This window comes from Halictus rubicundus, chromosome 5, assembly GCF_050948215.1.
Source record: "Halictus rubicundus isolate RS-2024b chromosome 5, iyHalRubi1_principal, whole genome shotgun sequence".
In the NCBI taxonomy this organism is placed as follows: domain Eukaryota; kingdom Metazoa; phylum Arthropoda; class Insecta; order Hymenoptera; family Halictidae; genus Halictus; species Halictus rubicundus.
The window spans coordinates 1,949,504-1,975,164 of record NC_135153.1 but is presented as its reverse complement, the minus strand read 5'-3'; the positions used below and the strand labels follow the sequence as shown (position 1 = coordinate 1,975,164).

At 39.8% G+C, this 25,661-nt stretch overlaps 1 protein-coding gene across 4 annotated transcripts in view; it reads left to right on the top strand.

Annotated features, from left to right (window-relative positions):
• Positions 1–25,661, top strand: part of Unc-13 (unc-13) — a 628,091-nt gene that overhangs the window by 163,161 nt on the left and 439,269 nt on the right. For 3 of the 4 annotated variants that reach the window (XM_076787594.1, XM_076787596.1, XM_076787593.1), the window contains 8 exons: positions 8,940–9,059; positions 14,403–14,572; positions 15,605–15,798; positions 16,809–16,841; positions 20,494–20,612; positions 21,289–21,475; positions 21,884–22,081; positions 22,393–25,035. In XM_076787594.1, the coding sequence (XP_076643709.1) occupies positions 8,940–9,059; positions 14,403–14,572; positions 15,605–15,798; positions 16,809–16,841; positions 20,494–20,612; positions 21,289–21,475; positions 21,884–22,081; positions 22,393–25,035 (3,664 nt within the window). The remainder of the gene's footprint in view (positions 1–8,939; positions 9,060–14,402; positions 14,573–15,604; positions 15,799–16,808; positions 16,842–20,493; positions 20,613–21,288; positions 21,476–21,883; positions 22,082–22,392; positions 25,036–25,661) is intronic. The other variant, XM_076787595.1, reaches the window with a different exon arrangement.

The window sequence follows — 25,661 nt, the reverse complement described above, 5'->3', positions numbered from 1 at the left end:
GAGGCGGGAGGGAGGGGGGTGGCGGCGGGGTCGAAGAAACGCTTCAAGTGCAGCCGGTAGGGGGATTTTCTTCTTCTTTCTTTACTTTAAAGAGACATCCCTCGGTGGCAGGGTGGAAGACCTCGATGCACTTGGCGCGGGGGTGGCAAACCCTTGCCAACCAACCGGCGGGGAGGGCCGGTGGGCGGTGGTCTCAAAGAAAAGAACTACTCGTCGAGACGCTCTCCTGCCAGGGCTTGACCCTTTTTTTAATTGCATCCAGACCAAAGTTAGAAACAGCGGATGCCTGGCTTCCACCGAAACGCACCGCGGCGCGACGCGCGGCGTCAACAACGAGAAAGAATAAGGCGGAAAGACGTCGCGCCGTTCCCTCGACGAAATTATACGCCGTCCGCGAAACGTACGTGTCTCCAGCACTGGGGGAAAAAAACCGGTGGAATGCAAAATATGTGGGTCAGGGTCGTGCTCGAGAGCATCGAGTTCGTTTCCTTTCTTCGTTCGTACCCCCGCCGCCCTCCTCCACCGCCATACCAGTGGCTGCTACCGGCACTTTGGAGTCCTTAACAATACAATAGGACCCCCTGAAATTTTCGTGCCTCTCAGAGCCCAATACTGTTTCCATTCGATATAAGACGTTAACGTTTCGTTCGCAACAAGAAAATCTCTATCCCCTTTCTTTTGAAGTTGTCCGCTCGACTCGCAAACTCTTAGCCCACTCAAGAACAATGTTAAGCCGAATAAGTACCCTCTCATCTGCAATAGGTCGAAAGCCGTCCCGAGCCATCGTCTTATATCAAATGAAAACTGTAATCAGGAAGCTCGTACGTACCGTCATGTAATCAGTGCCCCTGACACCAATGACACTAGAAGCACCGAGCCCGTCAAAATGACGGATTCCAGACTTTTTCATTTACAATTCGTGATGTTATAAAAATATTTTCTAGAGAAATTGCTTAGTATACTTCTTTATTCAATTACATGTTACCATAAAAACTGTATGAAATCTAAATACAGTGATTTCTCTATATATGTCGCCAAGGCCTGCATGATAAACGTCGCGGAGTTATCCCCACTACCGCGGGGTATACTGGACGATACATGACGCTGGCAGGACCCGTGTTGTTGACATATATCGACAATTCGCTGTGTACACAATCCTCTTGTTATTATGAACGAATATACTTCAGTCTCGTTTAAGAAGAAAATTTTTAAACATTTTTTTAGTATTATTTACAGATTGGAATCGTTAAAAATAAAGCAATTATCTATTTGCTTTATTCTTTTCGTTGAAGTCTAGTATCTGGTAAAAGGCAAAATCCACTAGCACCTTAGGCACTTTCGTAAAATCCCCAAACGATGTCACTGGGTTAAATCCGGAACTGCGGACCAAGATTTGTAATCTGCGATAGAAAGTTTTGTATGAAACATTTTGCTCCAACTTTCAAGATCCATTTAGGGCTGCTAGGATAAGAGAACTGATTTTTATCGAAGGAAAATTTAACACGAAGTTACCGATGATTACTGTGATTTCAACAAGTTCCTCTTACTTCGACTAATTTAATACGTCGATAAAGTGAAGACACGAATAAGCACACTGCAAGGGTTTATGCATTCAGGCGAATGACAATAATTCGCAGACGAAATGCAAAAGAGTGGAAACGTCGAGAAAGTTTACGAACATACAGCTACAGAAAATTTGTATCACCCTCAAAGACATCAGATATCAAATTATAATATTAAAAAAACAGATATTCAAGTTTTTTAATTAAAATCAATTAATAATGTTGTATATCACTTTCATATATTCATTATGGTTTTAAAAATAAGTATAATCAATATAGGCACAGTAATTAGTACGCCCACAGTAATTGGGTCCCTTACCCTATTGAATGGATATAAACTTCCCTAAAAAAATACTGTAAATTGAGACCTTTGTAAAACTGAGATAATCTTTTTCCTAAAAAATTGGTCACTTCGGTTTTCTGCATCGTGCATAAATTGTCTTAGGCAAAAATTTATGAAAGTAGAAATCTCAAGCTTTAAAACGACACCAGGTTTATTGTTGTTGTTTTTTGTAACGAAATTATGACAGTTCAATATCGATGGCTTATCGAAAATTTTATTTTACATTTTTCCACGAAATTCTTGCAAAACTCTTAATAAACAGCCATTTTGCCGTCCAGAAATAGAATCCGGGAATATAGGCCGCATTTCGCGTAATTTTCAGAGTGTTACATGTCGCGAAACGTTCGCCGGGAAAATTGCGAGTTTGTGATTACAGCGCCTAGACTTTCTGAATGAGTGGTTTATCGATCCAGTCGAATGACAAGTGAGCCCGAATGCCAACAATAAAAGTAATATTCGCGTGACTGGAACGCATTCGGCACCGCAAAACACATACGCGTACACACACAAACACACAAACACGAACACAAGCACAAGCACGGCCGCGATCCATTTCTCTGCGGGGAGTTCAATTTACCAAGTAAAGTATTAATAAATAGGCACGCGCCCATTAAAGAATATTTATTCTCTAATTTACGCTTCGAGAAATCTCCGTGGCAATCGTTCGAAAATATGGCGACTCATGACGCGTGACTTTAATATTTTAGTGAGTATATTGTTACGAGAGACTTTTTCGTCCCTCCATAATTTATTTACGTAACGCGATGGGCCCATTAGGTACGAAACAAGAATACAGAGGGGGAAACAATTAATGCGTATTAGGCCGCAAGGAGTGCTTCATAAATAGATTATTTCCTATTCGGTTGAAAATATCGAATACTGAAACCGACAATAAACAATTTTCAAGCTCTCTAGTAATTTGTTTTTATAAATTTAGTGCATTTTTCAGGATTCGTCTTCAAAAAGAGTGATCCAAAAATTAAGGGTTTTCTCGTCCCTTTTAGGTTCCTCAAATTTAGCTGTAATTTTTATGCCAAATAATAGTTTATGTCAAATTTGTGAATCCCTAAAATTTTTTAATTCAGTTGAGAATTAGATTTTGAGACATCCAATTTTTCTTTCAATATCGAATTTAAATAAAGTTTTCCAAATTCATAGGGATCGATATTTTTGTTTTTATGAATTATTGATTATAAATTTTTATAACATACGCAAACATGGAATTTTTATCTTAAAGATTTTCTCATATTGTTGGCGTAGACTAATTAAAGGGTATAACGAAAGATCTTGATGCAAACCAATACTATTTGTTGCTGATTATTAAGACTATTATTGCTGTTATAAATTAGATGACAGTTTGTTAGATAGAATATTCCATATTACCAACAACAATTCAAATGTGCTGCACATCCTCTACGTAATATTGTAACAATGATTCAATAATTTAACCATTTCGCCGTTTGGTTGATAGATCGATTCTCCGCGCGACCCTTTGATTGTAATCTTTCTCGAAGCTCGCCTTTCTGCGAACAGAGGATCGTAGCATGATCGATACTCCACCCTCGGGAATAAATGGTTCAAATAAATTTTTCACACACTTTTTTTTCTCTACTACTCAGCATCTATCAATCAGAAGAATAGTAAACAAACTGGGTCAGCAACGAAAATAATTCCAAACGCAAAACCTTAATACTCTCGTTGAAAGTTTCACGAGGATGGATGCCCCGGACTGTGCCACTTCATAATTTACGCATGACCGTGGGAAAAGTTGGAGTACAGGGTGATTCAACTAGTTGTCCTACCGAAATTACTTTGCGAACTATTTGGTGTATGAAAAAATGGTTGAAACGAAAGTTGTATGGTTTCGAGAGTAGCATATAATGTAATCATTACTTTTTTAATATTTTGCTTCATTATCCAGATATAAAAGTCGTCTTGAGTATTTTTATTGTAAAGGGTAAATTCTAATCTTACGGTTGCAGGGAGAATCGAACTATAAACAAAAAACTATTACGATATGTAGGGTGAACATGTAATAGCTACTGAGATATTTTCTATAAATGATTTTTAATTGAAACAATGCTGAAAAACTTCTCCATTGCAATTACAGTGATTTTTCAATATATGTCGCCAAAGCCTGGATGATAAACGTCGCGGAATTATCCCCACTACCGCGGAGTATACCCCGTGAGGGGCCGCGAAGCTTGAGAGGCCTCGAACGCCGAAGAGTGTAAACATACCACGGCTCGGGTATGTCTCCTGGACGATACATGACGCTGGAAAGACCCGTGTTGTTGACATATATCGAGAATTCACTGTAGTACACTTGCGTAATCGAGCAATTAGTACAGGTGATGCACACTGAAGTGTTTTTTGAGATATAGCATAAATGAATAATGTTTGAATTCAGAATTTTTATTCAGAATTAAATTTTTTTGTAACTACAAGATTAAAATTTACCCATTATGCAAAACAGAAAGAAGTGAATTATCATACAAATATATATATTCCGTTTTTTTCATATACCAAATAGTTTACATGTAATTTAGGTGGGCCACCTAGCTGAATCACCCTGTATTTGTTATTTATACCGAGCAGTGCCCATCCTCCCATAATTCTCGATCTACACCCCCGCGTTTTGTTCGACATGGAAAATTTCACATGATAAAGTGGACTGACGCGACTGTACACACATATTTAACTTTTGTCAGTGTCAAGTCTCGTGTGTAAGTTTCCCGCGATCACGTAAGATTAATGCGAGCTGGTGTAAACGCCGTCGACAGTGCGACAGTTTGGTAAACAAACACACTTACACGTCGTTTACTTATTGAGCAACGTTCCTACGGAGAGCGGCATAGTTTCCTAGAACTATACTGTTCTGTTTATATCGATAAATTCTTTTAGTCTTCCTACACGAACGTGCGACTGTAAACTTCCCGCGCGGAGTATGTGCTTCTAGAACCTTCTTGAAAATCATGGAGTACATAAAACGGGCAATGTTTGCCCGTGTGAAATTTATTTGTTCCTTGCTGTCGTATTTACATAATAGAGAAATAAATAGCTACTAAATTACTTCTTTAGAAAAAAAATATTATAACACCAACTCCTACGAGTTCTAGGCCGAAATCATTTCTGACCCACACAGATATTTCACTACAGTTTTCTTTCGATATAAGGCGATGTCTCGGGACCGGCTTTCGTCGTATTTCGGATGAAGAAGTAAAGAAGGGGATAAGGCGATTTTCTTATTTCGAAATAAAAAGCGCCGTCTTATATCGGAATAAAAATATTGACGGTCGCTTGAGCTTATCCCCACCACGACGGATCACGAATGAAAAACTAATTTTAGCAAAATGATACCGACCTGAAGGAGTGAGGGTCTGCCTAAACAATAGTTTAACACTTTCCGTGTCACACTAACTTTCTCTTGTCAATGGTAAATATGTATATATATATATATATATATGTACAGTGTTTACTCGATATATGTCCAAAACACGGGTCTAGCCAGGGACATATATCGGCAAGGAGATACTATTCCTCGATCCACGCGTTTCTTCGAACCTAGAAAAAGACAGCGAGGCCTCGCGGCAGTGTGGATAGTCCTGGGACTTTTATCGGCTAGGCAATTGGGACATACAGGGTGTTTCATTTAACTCGAGCAACTAAAATATCTCGCTTGTTTTTTATGGTAGAAGAAAATTTCAGAGGATAACATTAGTTGGTTCAGTGGGGCAAATATTATGATAGATGCTCGAGTTAGGTGAAATACCCTGTATATAGAGTAAACACTATAGTAAAATCTCTAGTAAATGTCGTCTCAGGACTAACCAGACTTCTTGTGTTTTCCGCGAAACTGCCAGTAGCCTTGGATTTCCGAACAAGGATGTGCGTCTAACAGTTTTCGTTCCGGTAGTTTAAATGGTCAAATTTCCATCCGCTTCCGCTGTGCCAAGTTAGAAGTAGTCGCTCGAAGTTCCGTCAGAGTCTAACGCCAGTAATGGTGGTGCGCAAACTGTAGGCGCGATATTGATGCAGCCTGTAGAAGAGGGTTGCGATGGTAGGCGTCGCAAGCGTTTCTGCTCCTCTTCCCTAAGCTCATCATGCGAAGGGTTTCGCCGGAAGTCAGTCGGTTGCGTAATAAATCGCCGTTAAGCGCTCGGAATCGTCTGCGTAGATCATAGTTTCCCAAGGTGGCGGCCGAGCAGGTCTAATAGCTTTCGAATACACTGCTCCGCAAAATAACACTAAACAGCCACTGTCACTTTATTTATAAACACGACGATACTGAATTTATCTAGATTTTGCGTGTTTTCATTAGCGGATCTTCATGCAAAATAAAAATCGTCGATTATATGAAAAAAGAGTTACATAAAAATTAATTTCTTCATAATTGTAGTAGGTTGTAAATGTACCAGTAATATTAAATTCATGTGGTTCTTCTGTTTTGTGTTTCTTAGTGTTGTCAAAAGTGCATAAAATCTTTTTAATAAATATATTTGTTTATATTTTTAATTTATTCGTTTTTTATTTTTTTAAAGAATTGATTCATTCATCGTCCATGAAAAGTCTTTGCAATTTCAATTATTGAGAAATAAAATATACAAAATTGGTCATTTGACCGGTGGTGCTACGTTTAGTGTTAAACGTTAAGTTAGAAGTGTTGATTTTGAAAAACTATTGATTTTTTATCTCCTGTAATTTCGTGTGAGAAAATCCCAAAATATTCTACTTGCACAAAATATTCTTTACTTGCTAAAGTTTACAATTAATTGTAATAATAACAAATAATTAAACTAAATTCAAGGTGACTGGTATATCTCAATTAAAAGGAAAAATAGTTTATTATATTGTATACTACTCTTGGAATTATACGATTTTCGTTTCAACTATTTTGCCATAAACTAAATAGTTAATAAATAATTTAGATGGCACACTCAGCTGAATCCAGAGTCGCCAGATCAGGGGAATTGACTCGAATGGAGGGGAATACAGATACCCCCTCTCTGCCAGTACCGGATTAGTCACGTGACGTCGTGTCACATGCGTCACGTGACCGGGCCGTGGCGGTAGGGTGGGGGTATAGCGTCGTAGAACAGGAAGGTAGAGTGGGGAGGCAAGTCTTAATCTGACGACTCTGGCTGAATCGCCCTGTATTTGTGGAGTAACAAAATGGGATAAGACCGTAGGTCAATTTGCGAAGCTCAGAGTGCCCGAGAAGCATATAATTATGCTCCATGGATAAATTAGACAGCGCACGACATACGGAACGGCGATCGCGAGCATACTTTCCGGAATGTCAAGGGTCTTCGTTGAATTTATCGCGTGTTAATTAACCGGTTATCGTACATTCAAGTGCGCCTCGGTTATCGCGGTAATTGATTCGAATTTGTTGAGGGTATTTTACACGCTCAACGAATCCGTTATTTAAAAGTATAATTACGAAATTCATAGGGGCCGTTGCGGCGACTTTAGAACGAAAACTGTGTTTCATACCGGACGTCGAAAGACATTCAAAGCGAATCCGTTTTAACCTTTTGTGGCCAGTAAAAGAAAATTACATAACTTTTAATTAAATTTAAATACACAAAGGTCAGCACGGTTTAATTAATACTTCCATCAAACTGCTACTTTCATCACGCTCGCGGATTAATTGATAACAAAGCGAATTTGCGTACACAGGTTTTCGCCTACTAATGTTTTTAATGATATTTTTTTCTCTCATTATTCTCTTCTTAAGGCCATGTTTTTCAAAATTTCGTGGTCATTCTTGTATACACGTTTAATTCTCTTTGCCGAAGATCATTTAAAGTTCAACATATTTTACACGGTTAAATTTATCTTTAAAGTGGCTATAGCGTTATATTAGTGATACTAACCGTGACCTTGAAATTTTTAAAAATATTACCTCGAGGAAAAATGTTCTCCATCTCAATAAAATTGTCTTCAACATTTTATACTATTGAATTCAGTTCGTGTAGGTCGGGCGTAGGCTACGGGACTCAATTACTATGGGGGTACCAATTACTGTGCCTATATTAATTAAACTTATTTTTAAAGCATAATCAATATTAAAAAGGAGGTATATAACATAGATATTGACTGATTTTAATGGAAAATATTTTATATCTTTTTGAATATTCATTATGCATTGAAAATACGTATAGTTAGTATAGGCACAGTAAGTGGCACCCCCACAGTAACTGGGTTCTTCGCCCTGTATGTCGTAAATTAACAACTGTAAAAATTGTCCTGTTTCCAAGTAGAAATTTATAATTAACCCCCTGGGGGCAATGCTCTTTTTCACTAACGCGGCCAGCAAGCAGCTGGCTCTTTCTCGGGCTCTTAATATTAATTTAAAAATCTGAAAAAATTCCAACTTACCGTAGTCGCCAATTTACCGTGCAACGGTTACTTCGATTGGATATACGAACCAGTTAGCAATAAAAATAAAATCTCGGAGGAAAGTTAGGGAGGTGGGAATTCGTTTGGAATTTGATCCGGATTTTTTCGCGATTTTGAAACGCTGCGCGCCGGCCTGGGATAGGTAAACGACGGTACTTTCGAGTCGATTTCGAGCCCGGGGCTCGATTAATGCGTCATGCACGGTTCACCGGGCCGGTTTAATCGTAAATCTTTCAAGCAACGTGTACGGGAATTCGTTGATCGCTCGCGTCTAATGGACAACGAGCGCGTAACACGGGTTTCCTTTTAAGAGCTCGCATATCGGCTCGATCGAAGGTAGAAAAACTTCGACGACGATGCTGCCCGTAAGCTCATTAGACAACCGTAGAGACGCAAAACGCTAGATCCGGACCCGGTCGGCCATTTTCTCATTCGAGTGTCCGCGCGACACTCTGGATAGAAAAGTAAAAAAGGATAGCAAAAAAGAAAGAAAGTCTCGGGGAGAAAAGAGAAGCAACGAAAGAAAGAGAAAGCGACGTTAATCGATGTGGATTAGAGGAGACGGTAGACGGTGCATTGTCGAGACACACGATTAACCATATCCCCACCGATGTCTATCTTTCCGAAAGACCCCGAGAACACGGAAGCGGCGGATCTGCAGAGGAAGCTGGAAATGCTGAACAACATGATGGACCAGGAAGCACGAGCCGAACAGGCACGACGACAGATATTGTACAATATAGGCCACTGTAAGTACACGCCAAGTTACAGTTTAAGTGGCTGCTGTTTTATTCGAATACTCTCTAACACGAGAGGAACGAGACCCAATCAATTGCTACTCTCGACTCGGCCACTCGTGCGCGCCGTTAGCTTGCGCTAATTTTTCAGTTCCCTTCTCCGCCATGTGTCGGTGCCATTCACGCGAGATGCTCGAATTAATGAGAATTTTCATAGCAATCGGTCATTGTCGCATAGCATTCCTTTCAAAGTGTACAGAATTTTCCTTTGCACGTTGCTCAGGCTGGGTCTGGTAAACCCTACGGTTGTTGCATACGAAATTTTTAGAATGCAAATGTTACGATACGTTTTGATCAAGAAATACTGTTACAGTCTACAGGCTCATTGTCACTTTGAGGTACAAAGCTTAACCCATTTGCATCATAAGGAAATATGAAAAGAAGGCCTTTATCACCAAACATTTTTTTTTAATTACATTTAAGTACAAAAATGACTACAAGTAAAAGAACTTCATGTTTCAGCATTATAAGAAAGAATAAATTGGGCGTATATATACGCTCCGATGATAGTGACCAGGAAAATTGAGCGTATATTTACGCTAATGATGCAAATGGGTAAAGTCCTATTTCCAATTTCAATTTAAATATATAATTTTATTTTTAAATCAATTGTATTTCTAATCAATGCAATGCACTCCTTTTATGTGAGTGAAGAAACAGCACACTGACGATAGCATTATGTGATATTTTATGAAAATCTGGTGACTGATTAATTGATTGTACAAAAACTGTAATGACCAAAAAATTAAGTTTCTACATTGATGACAATATTGGTACTATTTGTAAATAATTTAGAAGTACAGTGTTTGCTCGATATATGTCCAAAACACGGGTCTAGCCAGGGACATATATCGGCAAGGAGATACTATTCTTTGATCCACGCCGAAAAGAACAGCGAAGCTCTAGAGGCCTCGGTTCATGACCCCTCACGGGGTATACTCCGCGGTAGTGGGGATAGTCCTCGGACTTTTATCGGCTAGATATTTGGGCCATATATAGAGTGAACACTGTAATCTGTTATGTTTCTTTCAAAATTTAAACGTACATTTAGAAATGAAATGTGTACCTGACATGACTTACCCACTAAAGGAAACAATGATACGAGGGTAGGCAAAAAACATGAACGTAATATTGCAATTTTAACATTGTGTCAAGTCAGTTGAGTTCGTATCAAAGATAGAATTTATTTAAATGAATTACAATTAGATTATGCGTCAATTATAATTAGGATAAAATGGTTAACAATCGAATTGATTGAAAGATTCGAGTTATATAAATTCAATTACAGCGGAATTGAACTACAATGTAACCATGTAATTAAATAATGTAATTTCGAAAATATAAAATTAGAAAATAATTCAATTAGCACAACTCTGCCATTAACATGAATCTGGTCGAGAACTTTGGAAAAATCGATTTTCTTTTAATGTTCTTTTTTTATAAAAATACTGGGTTAGCCAATAAATAACGGCGAATATTCGTGTAGAAAGTCGTTTCCGATATTTTTCAAAATAAAAAGTTATTCGTACGCATGGTTGATGGAGTTCAGAAAGTTTCGTGATGGAGATTTTGATTTTGCCGATGATGAACGGTTTGATATACCCATCGAAATTGATAACGATCAAATTTCCATTGGTTAGTCTCATCGATTTGCACATGGTACAGAATCATCGACGCGTTCGCTACCAACGTCACCTTCTCGATTTCGTGTTTTGCGTGAAGGAAATTAAATTCATTCGTGTTGTTATTTTATATAATACTTTACTACTATAGACTATTATGTTAGAGGCGAATAGGTGGTATAATTTTTCTGCAAATTTGGAAAGTCATTTTTGTTGGATACCGTGTTGTTTAGTAAGCGTTAATCAGTTTTTGTCATACAAAAATAAGTCGTTTTAAATTAAATTTTAATAATAAAAAATGAGTTAATTTAAATGAGATTATTCTACATATGGGAGCTGCAATACAAACAATGGTATCGGATGCTAATTTCTTCATCGGAAGTTACTTACCGGAAGCTTCTTATTGTTAGTATGATTAAAAACGACTTTTCTTTATAAAAAAAAATTATAAATCTCTTAAAAATAATCTTGCAAGAAATAATTAGCTTACATTCCGGAGGGTTTATTTTTAGTTCATGTCTAGGGTTATCAGTGCAGTCGAATAATTATTTAAAAAATACTAAATAGTCGTGTAAGTGATCACCAAAAAAGCAATGAAGTTACACAAGTAATTAAAGGTGGTTAAAAACTGACTTGGCTAGGCAACATATTGTTTACAATTTCAAAAGGTATTTGATTGTTCGGAACGCTTCTTTTCCGTACATGAAAAACCATGTTACGTAGAGCAGAAAAATTTGTTAAGAAAATTCTCATTATCCACTGAACATCTCGCATTTGTCTTAAAGCTTGCCAATTCCGTGAGTTTCGTATTGGCCATTAAGAAGTATTCAAGCTTGCATTAATGAAGCAATGTTTTTTCTTTCTCGTTTTTTATTGTAACGGGCTTCGGTATTCGATTCCTTGCTTAGCCTTTTCATTTGACGAAGTACACGTACGTCAAGTACAACTGCCACTTCTGGAAGCAAGAACACACTTGCAATTAAAATCCTCGAGGCAACAATGGAGTATTAAATTGTCCCATAAAGGCGCACTTCGCAAAACGGTCGTTTGGGATTCGCATAAAGCACCAAACAATCTGAAATCTCCGGGAAAACAGGAGATTTTCTTTCTTTGGCTGCGTTATTTTCGAATATCTCGATTCGCTCTTATCGAACGTTAATTTTAGCGTGAAATATTTAAATGTCGCACGAGAATATCGCAGGGGTGCGTTTTAGAGAGCTGTTAATACGTCTTATGTTGCTTTTACGAAGAAGTGTAGCCGCGGCACCGAATAAATATGTATATTCATGACGTAGCAATAATTACTTCACTGTTCCTTTGCGGCGCGTTTTGCTCGCGTTTTCCAGAATAATTTCGCTGGCCGGCCTACACCCCGCCACAAAACTATAAGACACGTCAGAAAATTAATGAAAAGTGTATTCTTCTTCCTTCGTTCCTAGTGTTATTGTTTACATCTTAAATTTACGGTTCCAAGAACTTCAATGATAAATCTAAATACTGCGATAACACTATAAAACAATCTCTATTCAACAGACAAAGCCTGTGTGATAAAGAGACGGTGGATCCTCATGAAAAATAAAAATTGTCCGAGTCAATTTTTTCTCTTCTAATAATTTTAATAAGTCGACAATGATATGCCAACATCATTCAATTCTTGGAATGCCTCTACAGTTTTGTATTTCACCAGTTTTTGCCATAAATGCATAAAAAAGCAGTCTAGTGATAAATTTGTTAAATATGAACTACATGATTACTTGAATAGTGTAATATTTTAAATATTTAGAAATACCGCATAGAAAAAAGCTAAATCACATCAGCTTGACCAATGTAATAAATAAATATTATTTAGTGAAGAATATTGCAAAAATATTTGGAAGAAGGCTATTTACAATTCCTCGAAAAATAGTGATGACTTCAGTAAAATAATAACCAGGTGGTTTCCCAAAAGTCACAACTCGAGTGCTATTTTCATGAGATTTTCAGAATTTGAATAATTGACACAGATCTACAAAACGTACCTTTTAAACTTTCAGTATAGATCAATATTCCCTCATGAAAAAGTTATGAAAGCAATTTAAATGTGTTCTCTACAATTCCGACCAATTGCAATTTTTTCAACATTTTGTTCACGTCACGTAGTAAACCAATTATTCCAACTTCAAAACAAAATCCATAGTCTTTTTACGAGTGTCCGAATATCAATGCCAGTGGCACAAAAGGGAAACAATTTAATAACGTCGAGGAGACGTGTTTTGGAAGAAAAATCTGTAAAGCAAAAAACAATAAAAAATTTAAACAAATCACTCCCGAAGAGACTGCCAAAGCTCGTACAAAATAAAGGTGGCAGCACACCAATTACTTGATTCTTTCTAAAAAGTGTCACATGTGTTATAGTTTTGTCGCAGCTAGATCGTATTTTCATTTATTATCAGAGTCGCCAGATCAGGGGAAATCGACTCGAGTTGAGGGGAAAGGGTTACCCTCTCTCTGTCAGTAGCGAATCAGTCACGTGACACAGTGACTCATGCGTCACGTGACCGGGCCGTGGCGGAAGCGTGTGGAATAGCGTCGTAGGAGGGGAAGGGTGGAGTGGGGAGACAAGTTTAGCGACTCTGTTTATCATTGAAGATCCTTGAACCGTAGCCATAAGGCAGGCGTAGAACCGTATAGGGTTGCTGGATGTAAACAATAACGTGAGAAATTTTGATTAATTTCCTTGTGCCTCATAGTTTTGTCGGATAGTGTGTTTTCACCGCGTCGAAGCCACGACGCGGCTGGTTTTCCCGTGTAACGGATCGATTCGCAGCCATGCTAAATTTTTTTGTTGATTACACCAGCGCGATCGGCGAGCATAAGGGCGGTTCCGTGCGATTGCAATTGCATTATCCACGGACTATGCGCGCGGACATTTTCATCCGACGAGTCGCAACACGAAACGCCGCTTCTATTGTCGTTATCGACCGATGACCTGTTGGTAACTTATCCCCTACAAGTTTCCACCCGCTACCCTAAAGATCTCTCGTCATCAATGATCACTACGCCCTTAGCATGGTAACAGTTCGACAGTGCTCACTCTTGTTTCCGCAACGAACGAATCTCATCGATCTACTTTTCAGTTTTTATTCACCCCCCACCCCTTTCGTACGATACATCTCCATTATTCCCCTCGTCGAAAATTTTCAATTTCGCCTATCGACGAGTATATTAAGTCCTAGATATGTTATCAAACTCGCATGGACATTAACTATTTCTCCCGCTGTTGCACTCTGTTTCTGTTCTCGGATTTCAATATCGACCAATTCTCCAGCCCCGGGAAAGAAAAGCATATTTCGAAGCCGCGAATCCAGACGACGATGTTCGCGTGGGAATGATAGATGTCCGTAGTTGCGTCCCCCCCCCCCCCCAGGCCTTTTTTACCTGTCCGCGTTACCTAGGGAAAATGAATGAGAATGAAATATCGGGATCAATGACCTTTAGCCGAACGTTTCGTCGTCTCGAGTGCGTTCGATTTGTTAGGGCGAGAGAGTGATATTGCAAGCAATGTGACATCTCGTCGATAACACCAGTTAGTCGATTCTTTTCCCTTCGGGGGCGGGGAGGGGAGGGGAGGGGGGAGATATTACTGCCGGGAGAATTGTTGCCGTAATAACGTGAAATTTTAATTGGCTTTCAGCCGGTTACTCGGAGGATTCAGACTATACGTCGGACCTGAATTATCCAGTAGGCGGACAAGGTGCAAACAGCTCGGCTTCGCAGTTTCGTACCGCTGCCAACCAATTGGCCACCCCTCAAAGGTCCCTCGAGACCTCGAGAGAAAATAGCTACGAGAGGGACGACCATCAGGTATTAATTCGACGATGATTCCTTTATTTTGTAATCAGCGGGCCATCGAGCAGCGAGGTGCTACCGGGTCGACGACTTTTATTAATAACACTGTCGCGGACCTCAGGGTGCGTTCACCCTTCTTGAAAAAATTATATGTTAACGACCGCAACGAGATGCTAAGACTGTAAAAATGGAAACTCGGTATCTCATTACTTCTACAAGAAAATTGGTGACACTCGTTTCAACACTTTTTTTATTTTTTAAAATTCGATTTCGAAGCTAAAAATTCTGAAAAAATTCACAGATTTGCAGTCTAACAGCTATAATATGCCTGATTTTTTTTCCAAATTTTCAATTGAAGGCGATAAGAGAAATTACGGAAAAACCTGATTTTCGTTGCCACCCCAATACTACCCCTCATGTCGACGTATGGAGTTGAAAATTGGCACAAAGTATGTTCTTTGGATAAGCTATCGAATGGCCTATTGAAAATTCAATTCGGTTTGGGGGCACTTTTGTCTTAATACGATACAATTGTTTCTTGATACATTTCCACGGAAGCATGTTTCTGTCTGTAACCTTCTGATCTTCTTTTTTTTTTTTAAAGATAATAAACAGCTTCCAACGACGTAGCGCGCTGTAAACAGAGCGACGTAGTAAACACAGCTTGTGTAAACAGATTGGACACATAAATATCACCGTTCTGTTCGGTATTTCAAATGTATTGTTATAACCTTCAAATAAAGCATATAGTTCCGCGTGTGTACCTAATATTTTTCCGCACTGTTATCTGTTGAATACATTGTCATTGTTTGCTTTCTGCTCGGCGCCTGTTTCGGATAACTGATGTCGAAAATGTTTATTTTTCACAACGATTCGGAGTTCACTAAAAATTCTAGAAAAACGCGTAACAATTTGTATAAAAAGTTTCTTCTGTACGATGGATTATTCTCATCGACAGCTCAAGTTTTAAATTTCCCGGAAAGAGGTGTTCGCGGAATCGGAGAAGTTCCAGAGCGGACAGAAAGTAATTGGAAAATGTGTGATTAGATTCCAGCTACGGTCGGGGGAAGACTGGCACCGAGTGGTTACGGAAGTTATGGTGGATCGGGTCACAGTCCTCGTTATGACGAACCATATCCCGAAGAGGGTCCACCGCAAAGGTATTCTCAGTCTCAGCACGCTTCAGAATCTTCCGAGCCACTCTTCTACAATAGTAGACCAAGACACTATAAGGAATACAGGTATTTGACATTTACCAGCCTTAAAAACACCAAATACACACAGAAAAGTATCAATATAAATTCGCACACGTTACAAACAAAATGAAACAATTATTCCGCCACAATGGAAACATTGATACTCTCTTTTAACTCTCTTTCGCTGTCACTTCTTTCTTTGCATCGCGAAACTATCGTTCAGGTGTACAGTCAGTCTCGTAATTGATTTCACATATTTTAATTCAGAATAACTTTTCTATAAATTAACAAAACTACTTCAGCTTAGCTGCAAAGCTAAATGGATTAGTTTCACCAGATATGGATATTTTGGAAAAATTTGCGTTTAGTCTGAATTATGAGAAAAAAATAATCGAAGTTGCTTTTTACAACTTTTTTATTTGGGCTTGTAACAAAAATTTCAAAAGTGTGTGTTCGTACGTTCATGCGAGTTATACACATGCTGAAAATTTTATAGAGATTGATTAATTGGTTGATGAGTTATAAACGATCAAAGATGGTGTACAGTTTTTCAGAATTCTTACCCCACTTTTCAGCTTTATTCTACTATTCGATTTTCACCATTTTTAATCGTTTATAATTCATAAATCGATTAACCAATTGCTATGAAATCTTCAGCATGTATATACCCTATACGAATCTGCAAAACACACAGTTCAAATTTTCGTTATAAGCCTAAATGAAAAGGTTGTGAAAAGCAATTTTCATCGTTTTTATTCGTAATTTTTCCAACATTTTCACTACGTGTAAACTCACCCATCCAGCTTGACAGAGAAATTGAAATTGAAATTGTTCGTTTATAAGAAAAGTTATTCTGATTTAAAGTGCGTGCCATCAACTATGAAACTGACTGTAGTTTCTATGATCGTTTACAAGTTAACGAACGTCTAGGGTCTGTAACATTTTTCTTCTTGTTTTCGATGCTTTTTACGAATTACGAATTGAATTGCAACTGCCCTGATCGCGGATCGCGACCTATTTGACGAAAATTGTTTATGGTTTTTTGCTTGATTCAGACGACGGAAGCACACGTGGGATTACGAGGACAGGTACGAATAAGTACCGCACCAGCTTCGTGAGAAAGTTCTACGATTTTTCATCGCATTGCTCAAGTTTAGATCACACGTCTCATCTTGCATTTTGTTCATTAGCGTGCCACACCTAGCCCGATCTTGTGTCTTGGCGCACTCTCGAAGTAGACTTTACATGCAGTTGAAACACACGCTGGACACACTGACGCGACCACTGAACAATAATACTGTAATTATTTACGGAAGGGTTCGCGTTGCCGATTCTAATCATCTTGAAGTAGTACGGTTTTCTTTCGATATTAGACGACGATGTTCTTTTCGTAACAAGAAAATCTCTATCTTCCCTTCTTCTTTCGAAATTGTCCTATTCTTTTGGCCCACTCAAGAACAACGTTGAGCCGAATAGCGTATCCGTAATACGTCGAAAGCCGTCCCGAGCCATCGTCTTATATCGAGAAAAAACTGTGTACAGTGCTGTCAATAATTATAGGTTCTAGGTAATTCCAAATTTTTCTGAATATAAGAAAGATTTATTAACACTAAACCTACCAAGTATCAACAGTAATTGGTAAATATTGCCTTATCAAAATGGCAACCCTAAATTTATTGAGATTGTCCATAATTTTCAATACAATAAATGATTGGACAAAGAAATTTATTCCACTATTCTCCATTTGTGAATTATTATAGTTTCAATAATTGTAAAATATAAAACCGATCATTTTGATCGTGGTAAGTTTAGTGTTAAAGATATCTATTTTTTTATTTTTGTACACCTTAGGACATGTCTTAATTTCAATAGAAATCATTTTACAGTTTGAATCACTCTGTGTAATACGCGGTATGCAAAATATTTTCATTTCCTTATAAAAGCACTCATGACGTATACTCAAAAGTTACTCACGACGTTGACATCAAGATTGTTGAAATCGGTGGAGTGCACCTTTTTGCAAATAATCGCTAAAATATTTGACATTTATACTTTATTGATTGATATACCTACGCACAATATAAAAGAACATTTTAGAATTTCAAGATTAAAAAGCTGCTTAATCATGCTCCGTAATGTTTTGTCAGAAATTTCGTAAAGGAAGCAGTAGTATTACACAGTTGAAAAATCTTGATACGTAAATTCATAGATGGCGGATTCAAACGTGGAAAATATAGGATCCAAAAAATTTGAGCCGATCAGTCTAGACTAGGCTTCGTTCTGACGCTAGTCTAATTAAATACTTGTCTATTGATTCTGGGTTAGTCCTAATCAAGTTTATCAGCCACGGTTTGGTGCGGTTAGTCCTTGAATTGACTTGATTTGCATTCCTCGGCTCTGAATTACCCCAATCCGATCCTTTCGACAGCGAATTACCTGAATTTACCGATGTTGGTCCTATATTGTATAGATTTGAATCTGTCATTGATGGATTGGACGAAGTCCATCGATTCCGATCAAACTCTCCACATTCGATTGATCTATTTCGACTGTACGCGAACGCGAAACCAGCACTCCACTCTAATTTGGGAGCGAAGAGAATGATACAGGAACATCGCGATATATGTGGTAGACGTTCTCCAGTGGTGGGGATAACGTTTTCACAGTTACGGTAGAGATCTTTCTGCCAATTACGGTAGAGATCTCTCCGACACACAGGATCGCGAATGGCCATTCTAGGTGGAAAAAAATCATAGATGGTTTCATGCTTCTTCAAACCAAACGAAATTTTCTGTTATGTCATGACATGAGATTCAACATACGTAGAACTTTTAAAAATAATATTTATATTGAAAAATATTATATAAATTATAGAAACAAATATAAAAATAAAAAAAATATAATATTAAATACGTATAACAATAATATCTGAATATAACAATATAAAAATAATTCTTTGCTAATATCGCTGTCGCTATCAATTAAGTTACTTATGGGATTAGACGGAGTTCCTGTTAAAAGTAGATCTAACACACCTTTCGGTAGCGAATTTGTATTTTTTTGCGGTATCACCCTATAATAATTTATGATGGGATCAGAAGTAATTAACAGCACTGCTGTTAAGTCGTAGTTTGTAGATACACGCGAATTCTTCCTTGCGTGGCCAATCCTAAACCTTCTTATGTCTTTGTTGCGAGCTTCTTGAGCCTCTTCAGACATCATGCCAATTGGTAATAGGCATGATTTACTTATTTCTACACTATGAAATAAAAATTTGTGCACAACTCTTTTGTTTCGCGAACAAATTCCTCGAAATTTAGAAAATTAATGTTGTGACCTGAAAAAAGAGCAGATAAGATATAAAAAATCGTTCAAGAAGTTCCTTATTAATGCCTGTTTTTTCGAAGTTTTTGTAAAGTTTTTGAAAAAACGTCTAGCCGTGTTACATCATTTCTGGAGCCACTTCCTTCTGCTTTCCTAGAATGCACATTCGGTCCACCGTACGGTGTTACAAAGATTTGAAAAAATTGTGACAGGCAGGTTAGCAGATATTTGCAGCTGATTTTTGTCAGAATCACTTCTATATAAAGTCAACTAACCGGCATAGAAAACTGGTACTTAAAAAATCTCTAAAAATTACTGTAAAGAACTTTATTTACGAACTTTGTGAACATTAATGTAAATATTTACTTACGTTAATATAGAATATCGTGCATGGAAGCTTAAAGATTCATATTTATTGCTCTGACATAATTTTCTTTAGAACAAATATAAACGTACGATTTCGCCGTATTACTGTTCGGAGTTTTCACGCATTGATTTCGATACTTGCATCGCTATTAAATGAATTATTATGGGTATAATTAGGCTCAGTAAACATTCCGAAAGAAGAATATATGAATGTTATATCTATTTTCTGTCATGATTTTCTTCCACCTAAAATGGCCATTCACGACACTGTGCGACAGTTACGGTAGAGATCTCTCCGACAGTTACGGAGAGGACACTGTACTTGTGAAAATTTTATCCCCCCTGTGTACCCCTTGAGGGATTCAGTCGTATTCGGGGTCATTCCAATCAGAAAAATGTCACGAATATGTTGCTAATCAATTTTCATAATTGAATTAGTGTTGTTTTGCGCGCTATCTTTTTCTACATTCCTATACTCCTTTCAAGTCTGTATTCCCACCCTACACATGGTATAAGTAACCGAAGTATTCCCATATATCGGGAGATTACTGTATCTTCGTTGATGTTCTTGGGATCCGTCGCGACAACATACATGTCAAAATATTGTAAAGTCGCATCAGAGTCGGCGTCAATCAGTCGAATGACATTCCTAGACGGACCGTCTAGACTTCTATCATCGCTGGCTCTCGATTCGTGCTCATATTTTTCGAGCAAAGTCACAAAGCAAACAGAGAGATCATTCACAGGCAGTTGAGCTTCACTTCCGAAATAGATACCGGCGAGAATAGACGGGAAAGTAGAACGTCGCCCATTAAAATAATAGCTCGTGTTCGCCGGATCAAAGGGAATGCACTGAACATTCACAGGTAGTTGCATGGTGCAGTCACTGTCGCCGCAGCGTTCACGGGGATCCATAAACGTGACGTTTTTAATCAACCACATCACGTCTCTAGCGAACATCTTCATTTATCTCGGATCATTTCATCTACGCTTTTGTGACACGTGGTCGATCAATATGACTTTATTTCAAACTGTGTCCCATCGTTTCAGCCAAGACGGCTGGTACAGCGAGGGCTACGACTATCATGGCACGAGGGTCGACGAGACAAGGATCTATAGCGACACCGAGTATTATCCGAGCACCACGACGAGCTCTGCTAGACGAAGAGGTACAGTACTTCACTTACAGTATACTTCACTTCACATTAAATAAAAAGAAAACAGTGGAGAAAAATAATCTCTGGATGTACCGACAGTTAAACGAGTACAGTGAATTCTCGATATATGTCAACAACACGGGTCTTCCCAGCGTCATGTATCGTCCAGGAGACATACTTCGTGGAGCTTCCTGGCCCCTCACGGGATACACCCCACGGTACTGGGGATAACTCCGCGACGTTTACCATTCAGGCCTTGGCGACATATATAGAGAAATCACTGTGTTCTGGTTTTTCATTGTATAAGTGTTGTAGAATATGTGTGCCAATTGACCAATTTCAAAAAAAAGCAACCTCTACTATTTTTTTCCGCGATTCCATCTAAATGCAATTTTTCCAGATTATTCAGTGCACGTCATTTACTGAACTAATCTATCTAGCTTTATAGAAAAATTGGAATCCTTTGATCCATACATTTTTTTGAGTCACTGTACCTGAAAGTTTAACTGATTTAGTAAGCCCATTCGTCGATGAGTTAAAGTCTCTTGCTACTACATTTATCGAGAAGGCAACCGAGCATTGAATAACAATCGAGAAACGTAACCATAAGATAAAAGACGCAGAACCTATCGAATCCATTTTTTTTTCTTCGCATCAGCATAACCATAAATCTTTTGTATACACACAGCTCCCCACAGACGGCCGTCTCTGGAAAGACAGATGACTTTATACGATGATCATTCTTACTACGCAGACGGCTACAGTAGCGACGGCAGGGTGGGCAAGATGAGCGCCACCTATCCAGAAAGCCAAACGGACATCAGATACAATGAGTACTACGATAGCATCACGGGATACACTTACCAAGATGAAAGGTGAGCGTCTTTACCGTTCTGTTCATAACCGGGTACCCATTTGGGACTTTGAGCTGAAAGTTTTTTAAAACTTAGTTCTTAGAACTAAAAAAAAATCTTGTGGTCCAAGACTATCTGTTTACATCCCAAAAAGACTAGTCTCATATATCCAATAGTCATTCTGAAAAAAATTCTTGAAAATCACTTGTTTTCACGTGGCGTTACACGAAAAGCTTAATAACGCTGATGATGGTTCTACAAATGAAGTGGGTGAAGCTTATGTGAAAATACAATTCGAGTAAAATTCACGTAGCAGTCGACGCGTTAGTAACAGAGACATTCAGTTGTTTCCATTCAAATGGTGTACCCTCTATACCGTGAGCTATAACATGATCTTACATAATTTCTATATTCTGTTTGCCGTGTTAGGTATGGTCAAGACGACGAAGACAGACAATGGGACAGCGGAGGGAAATGGTATTTAGGAACTAGTACCTATTACGAGAACAAACGGAATAGAAAAACGCTTCCACAGAGGCCTGCATCTAGCATCGGTATCCATCGACCCGATTATAGACCAACAGTCACCAGACAACGGAGTTATGAATCGGACGAACTCAATTACAGGTATCTGTCACACGCAATATTTCATTGACTAAGTAAACATATCACTAGGAATTTAATAACAGAACTACCGAGCACGCCACTCATTACAGACCAGAAGTACTTTTCTTGTAGAATAAACATTTTGCACCGAAATCAAAGAAACTGTTCAATTTCTAAACCTTGTTTGAATTATTGTGACTTTTGACTCAAGGTCATTTCAAGGTCACGACGTTGTAGATCGTTGTAATTAATCGTTAATGTAATTGAACGATCTGTTAATCGTTCCAATGGTGTACGGACTGATGTCTAACAGCAATTCGGTCGTTTTGCAGTAGCCACAGTCGTCGTCGGAAGCCACTTCAGCCGCAGCAACGGCCTCCGTCCCGTCAGGAAGGTACGGGCAAGAAGTTGCCGCCGACGCCGACGAAGCCGAGCAATGTGATCAGCCGTAAGCTTGCCTCCCTACCTGCCACGCCGAGCAGGCAACTGCCAAAGACTAGAACGCCCTCCGAGGAGAGCTACTACAAGTCTGATTACAACGAGGACTATAATTACGCTTATCGCAGCCAAGACAACTTACCTCAGGAAACCTACATTGACAGCGTGTATACCGAGCAGAGCGGTTACAGCCAGCAGGCGCACCCGTCTGCCAAGAGCCAGTACCCGGACGAGAGCCAATACGCGCCGAGCTACGTGCCTCCTGTCGACGATCAGTATGATCGTCCGTATCAGGAGCCGCAGACGCAGGACACGTACGATCAACCGTACGCGGAGAACTCGTACACGGACGGGTACCAAACGCCTTACGTTCAGCCAAACACACAAGTCTACCCAGACACGTATCAGGACATGACATATCCGAACACCAGCCAGCCGAACGATCAGTACACTAGCCAGCTGAAGGATCGGTACGCGAAGCCGGGAATCCAGGACAACTACCCGGCGGTGGGCTACGAACAGAACAACGTCCAGTATCAAGAGCCAAAGACGAAGGCGTACACCTACAAGGAGGACACCTATCAGGAGCCGTACGAGGACTACAGCGCGTCCGTGCCGTCGAGCGTGTACGACCAGAACAACGTGACGAACACCTACAATCAGTACCCGGCGGACAATTACGACTCGCAGTATAACATCAATACATCGACCGGTTATCAGAACACCTTTCCAGACACCTACAACCAGCAGGACACCTATGTCCAACAGGATGGGTACAACCAACAGGAGGTTTACAAAGACACTTACAATCAGCAAGAGGCATACAAGGACACGTACAATCAGCAAGAGGTTTACAAGGACACCTACAATCAGCAGGAGCCTTACAAAGAGACTTACAATCAGCAGGAACCTTATAAGGACACTTACAATCAGCAGGAGCCTTATAAGGATACGTATAATCAGCAAGAGACGTACAAGGATACGTATAATCAGCAAGAGCCGTACAAGGATACGTATAATCAGCAAGAAACGTTCAAAGATACGTATAATCAGCAAGAAACGTTCAAAGATACTTACGACCAGCAGGAGGTTTACAAGGACACTTACAACCAGCAGGAGGTTTACAAAGACTCTTACAACCAACAGGAAGCGTACAAAGACACTTACAATCAACAGGAGACTTATGACACCTACAACCAGCAAGACACGTACAAAGATTCTTACAACAAACAGGACACATACGGCCAACAAGATGTGTATAAGGATACTTACGAGCAACAAGAGGTGTACAAGGATACCTATAATCAGCCAGATACCTACAATCAGCAGGATGCCTACAAGGACACTTACAACCAACAGGATGCGTACAAGGACACGTACAACCAACAGGACGGCTACCGACAAGAAGAGACGTACAAGCAGGTGCCAGTCACGTCTCAGAGCAGTTACGAGGAGAGTTACGGCAAAGGCAAGGATTACGTCGATTATCAGACGCCGTACAGCGAAGCGGAGACCGCCAGCACGACTTATAAGAGCGACTATCAAGACCAGTATCAAGATTACCAACAGCCGTATGAGGAACCGTATCAAGATTCCTATCAAGGTTCCTTCGAGGACTCCTACAAAGAGAGTCCAGCCGCCAGCACGGATAGGAGACTGAGCGAGGTGCCGGAATTGTCGGTAACCACGCCGAGAGGTCAGACCAGAGCCAACGGCTACCATTCCGGCGACTCGGACTACTATTACACTTCTCAGGAGAGCCCGGACGTGTCGTCGGCTAGCCAAACGAAGAAGAAGCTCACGAAGCAGGAGCCGAGCCCGCTGATCCAGCAGCACACCTTGGACTCCAGGGAGGACGAATTGAACGAGCCGATCGTCGACACTGCCATGCAGCAGAAGAAAGGAATCGTCGACTACCCGGCGGTCAGCGACTCCACTCCTGTTGCTCTCGGTTTGATCGAGCCCCCGGTGACCTCTGCGGTGCAGGCAGCGGCCGCAATGGCGAACCACGTGGCGGCGAATCACGCCACCAGAGTGACAGTACAGGCCATGGTACACACGACCACCGTCGCGAACGGCAAACGACTTACCCGGACGGACTCCTATCAGGAGGAGGTGATCGAGGACGAAGAGTACCCGGAGATAATACCGAAGGAGCCGCAGAGGAAGGACTCCCAGCTGTCTCATCACAGCCAGCTCAGCCAGCACTCGCAGATCAGCCAGCACTCGCAGAAACGTAAGCTCACTAGAGGAGACTCCTACGCTTCCGATCACTTTCCCGATGAAGCCTACGGTAGGAGGGACTCGTACGGCCAACAAGCCAGGAAGGACTCGTTCTCCTCGACCACGCAGGAAGGATTCAAACCGCCTTTAACTAGGACCGACTCGTATCAGAGTAGAGGCGGCTATGGCGCCAGGACCGATAGCTACCAGCGTGGATACTTCAAAGAGCAGGAGAACATCGATGAGCCGGAAGTTCCTCTGAGCGCCGCGCTTCCCGATGACTATACGATCAGAGAGGATGCCTCAATTGAGAGGTAATTACGTCCAGCGTTGCAATGTCTCTAAAATTGTAAGATTACGAAAGTCAGCGAGTTGGTGCATAACCCATTTAGACCTGAGACTAAGTCAGACAGAATTATCAACTATTTGATAGACAAAGACGTTTCGAATGCAACATGTGTTTTTTATGTCATTGTACACGTTCAAGTAAAATACAGTGAATTCTCGATATATGACAGCAGCATGGGTCTTGCCAGCGACATATGTCGTCCAGGAAATATACAGGGTGAGTCACCAAACGCTAGCACCTCAAATATCTTTGTTGTTTCTAAAGATACGTAAAATATGGTAAGGACAAAGTTGAATGGTACAATGGGGCTGACACGATGCAAAAAAAAATTTTGTTTTTATGTCATTTTTTTGGAGATATCAAGGTCACCTTGACTTTTTTAAATGGAACTACCCTTTTTTAAACACCTACAATGATAGTCCCTTTCATTAGGAATTCAGTGACTATAATTAGTCCAAGGTCATTCAAGTTCAAGGACAGAAAAAACGTATAAAACTAAAATATGGAAGCAGAATACCTGTATTTTATAAATGTTCGAAATGATAGCCGTCTGCGTCAATACATTGTTGTAAACGAGCTCTGAAGGAATGT